Consider the following 9499-nt stretch of genomic DNA (forward strand, 5'->3'; position numbering starts at 1 on the left):
CCTTCTGCTCCTCTCCTCCTTCCAAAAAAAACATAAATAAATTGCCAGTAATGGAGAGGAAGGGAAGACTCCTTAAGACAAATTGTGTTATTATGGATGAGTGCATTTTACAGCTGTATGTGAAGTAAGGAGCTCGCACCTCCCCTCTCCATGAAAGAGGTTTCTCTTGTGGATTTAGTTAATGCTGACTTATAATGCACATTCTTAATGTGTGGGTGGGTGGGCGAGAAACAAACCCAAAACCAGATTTATATGCTGGAGTTTCATTGTTATGGCGGCCTGTGGTCTGCCTGAGTGACATTTCACTCTGGTGAACCTCATCTCTGTAAAGATGGGCCAAATTATCCTCTACAGAAGAAAAACCTGAAGAGGAGTCAGAAATTCAGTGACTGCAAACCAGCAGAGGGTCTGTCATATTATTCATCCATATGGAGCTCTCACCTGCAAGGAGGTTGTATGATACATCACCCAAAGATCTCGTCTTGAACATTAGACAAGCCTTACATTTGAAGGCTCTACCCCTTGTCCCTTAGAGCTATCAGCAGCTTCCCCAGAGTTCACAGCAGGGCACAGAGCATGGAAGGGGATACACTGAAGAATTACTTTTTCCCCATCCTCACCAATTCCTGCCATGCTTCTAGTCTGGCTAGCAAGACAATCTGCAACTCACTTAGCCTTCCATATTCCTTTACCCTTGTTCACATCAGCTGCCTCATCTTTTGAGAGTGTTTTCCCTTGAAAGCATTTCCTTCGAAATGTTTTTGCTTTGCTTTTCCCGCTTACTTCAACAGTATTTAGGACTATGTCTGTGCTAGGAAAACTGGATATGAGACTATCATGTCCAGTGTGGTTTCAGAAAATGGAGCAACCCCTGAAACTAGTCAGCACTACTACCACCAACATAACAAGGAAGCACTACGGTAGAATTTCCTGAGCTTACTGTAAACTATCACCTTCACTACTGTTACCACCAGGGCAGTGTTGAGACCTCAAATGCTTCAGTAAATGGATATGATGAACCTCAGCAAAAAAATAGTATCAAGCACTCATGCTACTCACTCCTCTAGCCCCTGGATTTTGGTACCTACACTGTAGTGTAAACTTCTGTGCCCTCTATCTCCGTGTTTCTCATTACCCGTGAGCTGCTTTGTCATGCACTCAGGCTCATTAATGAACAAAGGGACACAGCTTCATTATCAGATGTTAATTCTTTTGGTTTTCTTTTGTTTGGGTTTTTTGTTTGTTTGTTTTATTGTTTTTGGGGTTTTGGGGGGTTTTTTTGTGTTTGTTTTTTTTTTTTAAGAGAGGAATGTCTTATGTAAGACATTGTAAGTGAGGATCTTTTAAATGGACAGAGGGATCTTCTGAACAATGAAGGCTTGAGGAGGTTGGTTTGGTTTTTTTCTTGTTCTTTACAATAGTTTATGTAGGAATTTGTTTGGGTTTTGTTTGTTTGTTTTATTGTTTTTGGGGTTTTGGGGGGTTTTTTTGTGTTTGTTTTTTTTTTTTAAGAGAGGAATGTCTTATGTAAGACATTGTAAGTGAGGATCTTTTAAATGGACAGAGGGATCTTCTGAACAATGAAGGCTTGAGGAGGTTGGTTTGGTTTTTTTCTTGTTCTTTACAATAGTTTATGTAGGAACAATCTTAATTTCCACGGTGTTCATAGGAAACAATTTGCAAAGCCCCAAAGTGGCAATTCCAAGCAGTTCTGCCACTCAGTGTAGTAGTTCTACATTCACTCTCTTTGTTTTTACTCCAGAATAAACTGCAACATTAAATCTTGATGGAAAAGCAACAGCCACATGTAGCTACAGAGCCGATTTCACCACAAAAGAACACACACACGCAGTGCCTGCAGCAAGCTGGACAGCAGAGCCGTTCCTAAAACTACCGCTTGCAGGAAAACTGTAACCACAGCCTTCAGTTCAAGAACCCCGTCTAATTCTTGCTTACTTTACCAGGTTAATTAGATAACAAGTGACCTGTGCTGTTTTGCTTGCATAATAACCTGAAATAAAGAATGTCCTTGCAACTACATACTTTGTCATTATTGTAAATCCTTTCCTTGCTCCACCTTAACAAAAAATATTTTAGGGTATTTTTTTCTAGGTCTCCTCTCAAATTTATTTCAAATAACTGATGCTTGTGTTTTCTTGTTTTATTACTGTTGTGACCAAGCCTACGTTCAGTTTCAGGAACTAGGAACAGAGTTGTAAAAGTATTTTCAGACAGGCTCCAGAAGACTTCAACAGACTTCTTTAAGTCCGCTGAAGGCATCATCAGAGGAAGGGGACAGTTTGAAACACAAACCACTATTTAGCCCATTAACCTACCAAAGAATAACACTTTTACACAGCTGTGGCTGCAACACACAAAACTACCTCTGAGTGTTTTCACGGCTTGCAGGTACAATGACAAACAAGTCATTTATCTGCAAATTTTGTCAGCCAGAACAACAGTAAGTAAAGAACATACACAGCTGTGTCCAAAAATAAGTTTGCTTCTGACAAAACTGTAGAAGATAAATTAGAAACATGAATGTATTAGCAACTCCACTTACCTATTTATTTCTCTCATAATATCCAAGTGCTTCCTAATGCCTGGCATCAATTGCAGCATTCCTTGTTTGGTATTCTTACTGTCGGAGCAAAGAGAGCAGGCCGAGTGCTGCACAGAACAGAGATCCTGGCTCTCCTCTGGACTATGGAACCGTACAGAGATCATGTAAAATAAATTAAAAGCGCCAGAAGAACAAGGGTCTCCAAAGCAGTTTAGGAATCCATCTTTCCCAAGGAACTTAATGCTGAACAATTTCATGAAAAAAATAATCAAACAAAATCCATTGCAGCAAGTGAGATGTCTCCATATCCTCAAGTGCCTGGTACAGTGTAGACAAAGCAGCTGTGTGGTACTGAAAGAAAGGATAAGCAGTCTTGGATTTCCATGTTTTTCAACTTAATTGTAAACATAATTTGGTATCTTCTAATTTACTCATTTGTAAAGTCATAAATAAGGGAAGTCCAACATCTAATCCCCCCATTTGTAAAATTAAGTAGAAGCTAGCTAAATGCACTAAACCAAAACACCAATTTGTATATGTAAATCACCAATATCTTGGAAGGCAATACAAAAGCCACCAAATATTACAATCAAAACACATTTTGGTTCCAAGCCAGCATTCAGTTTCAGGTTTCATCTTATAAAGCAATTCTTACAGTCTGCCAGCATTGCACTTCTGTTTGACCAAGCCAGAAAACCACTGAAGGTAGAAATAGCTTTTAAAAAAACCAAAACAAAACAGAACGCCCACATTCTGAGCTTTTTATTACACCATGCAACAGGGAGACACAACAACAAAAAACCCTCAAGTCACACAGTGGCACGCAGATAATTTCTAGAGTTTTGTATTCCTAAAATATTGCTCATATGATTGGTAGAAATTGGTAAGAGAAAGAAAATGGATTCAGTAACAAATACTGTGTTGGGCAAAAATGACTGGTAATGAAGAAAATCACCACACGATGGCTCCAGATACAGAGGCTTTTAAATGGAGTTGGATTTAATGTTCATACAAAACTATCACTACAAAACAAGTCAGCTAGCTCTGCAGCAGCAGGAGTGAAGAAATACAGCAAACGGAGCTCACCCACTTCTAATCTAGACAATACAGAGGTTACTTGCTTTTCACTACTTTCTCTGGGTCACCTACCATGTAAGAATGCGGGTCACGGCCCTCTCATCTGTGGTTTGGAGAAACCTCTTTAGAGAGTGCCCAAGAGGATATTCAAGAGTAGTGAATGGGATACAGCAAGGAAAGTGATGGAAACCCACTTCTTAGAGTCACAGCAAGAAGTGGAATGAAGCAGCTCTCTCCCATTTACTCATTCAAAACCCTGATCAGGCTGCAAGCAAATTAAAAGTAACTTAAATACAAAGGATTAGTTCTTAAAAGGCCATAATGAATTACCATGCATAAGTGCACTGTTACCATGCACCTAGCTTTAAGTATATCCTGTAAGATTGTAAAACAGATTGATCAGTGATAAATAGTAAGCTGTCTGTTGGGACCTCAGCTTTTAAAGCTCCGAGCTGCAAACAAAAAGAAGCCCTCTCTCCCAGGTTGTTTGTTCATAAATTATTCACTAGGATGTTTCTCATACCTTCTTTCAGGACTTATGATACCAAACAGAAACACAGTTTTGAGACACACAGTTCTGTCTTATTCTCCACAGACAGCCTCTCCCACCTCTACTCCCACACCTACTGCATAGGAAAGGCATCACACGGGTGTCCAGAGTAAGAGCTCTCATGGCAGAAGTGAAAGGTACCTTTCCTTCCAGCTGTTTATAGCACTGTAACATTTCACGAACATCTGTGGTCATGCTCTGGTAAATCCATCATACCGTGATAAAGCACTATCTCCCTAAGCTCCTGTATGATGAAGCTTGCGCTGTTAACTACTAAGGCAAACTTGCATTTCTGCAGTACAGCCAACATATTATTTATATCGTTTCACTGCGTTGGTCCTCCTTTCCCTTCAGAAGAACTTTCAGGAAAATTAATGGATACACTGGGGGATGTATCCTGCCATGAGGTTTTGTTACACAGCGTTAAGACTGTAGGAACAAGCTAGATGTTTTGTTAGAACAACTCACCAAGGGAGACCTGTGAAACTGGCAGGTAGAAGACTGAACGCTGAAGCAGCAAAAAAACAAAATCCAGTTCCACCCATCTTAACTAAACCCTGTGAACTACCTCAGTGACCAGCAGAAACAAGGGGCAGGTGAAGAGCAGACTGCCCTCTACATTGTTAAGTTATAGGTAAAGATATGCAGCATGTGGATACTGGTGACAACTCCTAACAGGTTACTCTACAGGCATAGTAAGAACAGAGCAGAGCAAGAGTCATACCGACAAAAAGCATGGTCTCGCTCCTTGGAGTTAAGCTTACTCAGCTGGAAGAGGCATGCAGAGTGGTTTTGCTGGCATGCCAGTATCTTTACACCAGAGTACTGGAGACAGAAATAAATAGGTAGAGACTATGGCTAAGGGCAGCACTGCAGCTACTTTGTACCGTAGGAAGAAATTTAGAGTGGAGTGGCAAGAGGCAAGGGAATGTTCTTTGCCTGAACTATAAGCTGCATAATAATGCTATCTTGTTGAACAACAGCCTATAAAATATTCAGGGCGTATCTCTCTTTGACCTGATAAAATGTATAGCTCAGGGCCAAGAGGTTCACTTTGACGTCTCAGAATTTTCCACCAGGAACCTGATGCAAATTAATACCAAACAGCAAGTGCTATCATTACAGCATACAGAAAAACATTAGAAAGACTTCTAAAACAGCAACTCTGTCCTAAAAAAAAAAAAGAAGAAACTGTTATTTGTTCTATACTTCGAGTAAAACCAGCAATTACAACACCAGTGAAAAAGCTTCTCGCTACTATAGGGCTAACTAGCAATTAACAACATAGCCCATATAAACCAGAACCCTTTCCAAAAAAAAAAAAAGAAGAAACTGTTATTTGTTCTATACTTCGAGTAAAACCAGCAATTACAACACCAGTGAAAAAGCTTCTCGCTACTATAGGGCTAACTAGCAATTAACAACATAGCCCACAAACCTCCTCCTCCACTACGCCAACACTAAAAGACCTCAGTGAGGCTTTGTTTCAGGTAATCCACAAGCAACAGAGCCAAATTCAAGCTCATGAGTCCTCAGCAGAGAGCTTGCTAGTATCAAAAATTACCTGGGTGCTGGCTCAGTTTAGGAGGATTCTGTTATCTGAAGCCTCAAGCTGGGTTTTGCACCCAGCAAAACTTTGCACTTGGGCAAAGGCTAAGAGAAAAGGGAAGCAGATTTGCCTCCTTGGTCTGCTACCACTGGCCATCCACTTTGGCCCAAGAGTCAACACATATTAGTGCCAATAAACTCCAATTTCAACTGATTTTTCCAGGGATTTTAAAGCTGTTACTCGATTCAGTCTAACATGGTATACACACAGAGGTTCCTTTCAGTAAAAGAAGGAAGGCTTAAGTTGGTTTCTATTCATGGCTACTCGTCACGTCTTCATGAAACAGCATACACCCAAAAAGGCATAGGTCTCTACACAAGGTACCTCTGAATCAACAAAGAATTCAGTTGAATAGGATAGGTGAAAGAAAGATTTGAGTTCCACGGAACTCAAGTCTGAAGTCCATCTACAGTGCTGAATTTCTAGTCTGAAGTCCATCTACAGTGCTGAATTTAATCTCTCTGAAGAGGACAAAAACGACCAGGGCACAATGGCAACTGTGCTTTAACTGAGCTTTTTATTAGGGATGGATACAATTAATACACTGTAAGCCAGTTAACAATTTTCACTGAAATCTTATTACCTTAGCAAATAAATTAATGGTCAGCTGAACAAAAAAACCCCAAGGACCGAGTAAAGATATTGCAAATCCCTTGAGGAGCCCTTCCACCACTACAGTTACCATTTTCACTGATACACACCCAAAAATGTATTGTTATGATTCTTCTGTTTCTCCAAATGCCTCCACTGCAGCACCTGCAATATTTCAATGACTAACTCATTTAATGACTTATAGTCCATTATCAGGTGGGCAGCTCTTTGGTAAAGGTGTAGCAACAGATTCTTTGCTTTCTGTCAATGCTCGTGGCTGGTGGACAAACACACTGAACCTGACACCTTGGTTAGCCGCTGCCCTCACAAACCCACTATTTGCGGTCATGGTGATGGCTTTTAAAGTGTCTCCTGTCCCAAAAATGGTTAGAGAACGGCTGTTGATTTTTGAACTAGCCACTAGTCCTAAGGCACGGTCAGACGGCTGATCTGGCACCACATTAATTCTTTTCACAAGCAACGCAGCTCGTTCTTTCTCCCCAGGTCCTCCCAGCGTTTCCAAGATGGACTGAAAATCTCTGACAGCAGATTCACAGGCAAAGAGCTCTTTCCCCTCCATGAACTCCTCCAGCTGCGGCAAGACTCTCTCCCTCCTTTCTTGAGCCGCTTGCTCTGTTAGCACTTTTTCTTTGAAGATGAAGTAGCAGCCACCGTAGCTCAGAGCAGAGACATAGGTTATTAAGGTAGTGATGTCCAAGTTAACTCTATTGCACACGTTTACTTTGATCTGGGTGGGAAAAGCAATGCTGGCCACTAAATTCTCCCGGTCTACTCTGGTCACCTGCAGGAATTCAGGGCCTTCTTCATCTGATTCACTGGCGCTAAGGTGCTCGTTTTCTGTAGATGACTCTGCCAGTAAGTTCACAGCAACAATGTCTCCTCGCACAGATATTCCCATCTCCTTGAGTCTCTCTGCCATAGGACTGGACACACTGTTGTAGAACGCAAAGATTATGTGGGGATTGCTGTACTCCACTGGCTGCTGACAGCTTGCTTGCAGGAAGTCCTCTGCCTGCTCAATGACGCTTTTGTCACCATACTGGCCTCTCCCCAGCCAGATGTTATGCAGGGCTTCAGCCTTCCGACCGATGGCCTTCACCCACGTGTGGCCTCCGTTTGCAACAACATCTACCACCAGTGTCTGTTTGTCTCCAAACCTGTCCTCATAAGCAAAGACATGGAGGACACTGACAACGTCCTCCAGGTTCTCTGCTGACTGAATAATGGCTTGGAGATGGGTAAGGTTTGTACTCTGCAGATGGGATTCTTTAATGGCCACCTTCCCCGCCTCCACCTTGTGTAAGAAGTTTAGCTCAGCCTTCAGTTTGCCACATAGTTTTGCCCCACCTTCTATTCTCCTTTTCTGGGACTTGGAAAGGGCTTCTGCTCTCTTGATCAATTCTTTGGCAACAGCAATTCTTTCACAAAGCAGTGACTGCACAGACATGTTGGAAACATTATTCCTATCAAGTGAAAGCAAAAGAGAATATTGTTATTCCATGGCCAAGAATAAAGACAGTCAAAAGAGGTCTTTGCAACAGTATACACTGGAGCTTTGCAGCAGATTTAGTGCAACAGCTACCAGTATTGTAAAGCACAAGCATCAGGAACCTCAGCACAAGTCCCACCAAAGAGTTCAATTCCTTTCCTTCGCCTCTGGGGATCCAACCTACAGCTGCAGAAGATCCTCAGAAGATCTCAGTTCTCAGCAAGGGAGAACAGCAGCATTTAAGTCTCTACACACACCGTGTACCTTTGTGGTTTCCCCCCCGGCACACGAGCCCTTCACTGAGCTAGTCACTTAGAGAGATCTCAACTCTCAGCTCATTTGCAAAAGTTGCCATCCAGAGCAAAATTAGAAATCCTGTTAACGCCATAAGCAAATCTTGCCTCTCCCTCTCAGCACAGTTACCATTAAAATATAAAAGCTACCCACCATGCTTACAGACGTGCATAAAAACTGTGAAGTCTGGCTCTCAGCAAGTATTTTAACACAGCATAGAAGAAGCCCATTATATTTTACAATTATGGGTAGCACAGCTCTGTCCTCTCCAGCTTCCAACTTACACTGTACAACTCAGTGAATGAGCCCCTAACAACCTCCTGGCAAAGTTTCAACATTACACAGCATCATGACAGACTACAATTCATAATTCTGGAGCCAGGAAGATCTAGAAATCTCTATGTTTTCTAGTTCTACTAAAGATTTACTGTGTTGCATCCGCTAAGTCTATTCCTTCGTATCCATATCACTTTAGTATGTCTCCCTGAAGAAAGTATGATAGGAATTACTTAACTGAATGTGGGCTGGCTTTCAGAAACATAGGCTTCAATACCACAGCAAACAATACCATTTTTTATGACAGGCAGTAAATAACCACCATGAATAGTGAAATTAATCTATTTTGATGCCCAATTACAAGCATAAACACACGCTCCTGTAATTCTTACCTAAGCTGCACATTGAAGCAAACTGGTATTAAAGGGCAAGACAAATGCAGCTTCAGCTGAAAACAAGCAACAGGATACAGCCTGGGTCCTACAGCAGGCTCTGCCAGTGCAACTGTGGAGCCTGACTTTAAGCAGCTGAAGTCACCCTTGCATTATGCACAAGTTCAAATACAGTCAGCATTAACTGCTACAGGCCCAGTCAATATCCAACACCACCAAAATCCCCCCTTCTTCTCAACCAAAAAAGCCTAATGTCTTCCAACATGACCTACTGACTTTCTTCAGGGTCAGAGGTGGCCAGTGAAATCAGTCCTTCCCCCCCAAAGTCCTCACCATTGCCACAAGTTTATTCTTACATGTAAAGCAATGAGTAAAACGCCCCAGTTAATACTTTGGCACCTCTCACCACAGCAGCTTCAACTTCTACAAACATAAAAAGGCTTCAAGACGAAGCTTACTTCAAGTTTTTCAATGAAAGTAAGCCCACAAACCCAACTACTTTTTCAGCACAACAACTGCGAGGCGGCCACACTATCAACCACAGAGTCTCAGAAAAAGAGCTACTCCTTAAAATAAGGTGGGGAAAAAAATAAAACCCTTCACACAAACGGAGGCCCGGGCAGCCGGTGGCCGATGC

General features: G+C 41.8%; 1 protein-coding gene across 1 annotated transcript; it reads right to left on the reverse strand.

The window, feature by feature from the left end:
- Positions 1 to 6300: 6300 nt before the first annotated feature.
- On the reverse strand, positions 6301 to 8908 carry CUNH7orf25 (chromosome unknown C7orf25 homolog). Its single transcript, XM_009274840.2, has 2 exons — positions 8863 to 8908; positions 6301 to 7874 (listed from the first exon to the last, which is right to left on the reverse strand). Exon 2 carries the CDS (start codon positions 7856 to 7858, stop codon positions 6590 to 6592), a length of 1269 nt encoding a protein of 422 aa, XP_009273115.1. The 5' UTR covers positions 7859 to 7874; positions 8863 to 8908; the 3' UTR covers positions 6301 to 6589.
- Between the last annotated feature and the right edge of the window lie 591 nt (positions 8909 to 9499).

The sequence above is a fragment of the Aptenodytes forsteri genome, unplaced genomic scaffold (genome assembly GCF_000699145.1).
Source record: "Aptenodytes forsteri isolate BGI_AS27 unplaced genomic scaffold, ASM69914v1 Scaffold282, whole genome shotgun sequence".
Classification (NCBI taxonomy): Eukaryota; Metazoa; Chordata; class Aves; order Sphenisciformes; family Spheniscidae; genus Aptenodytes; species Aptenodytes forsteri.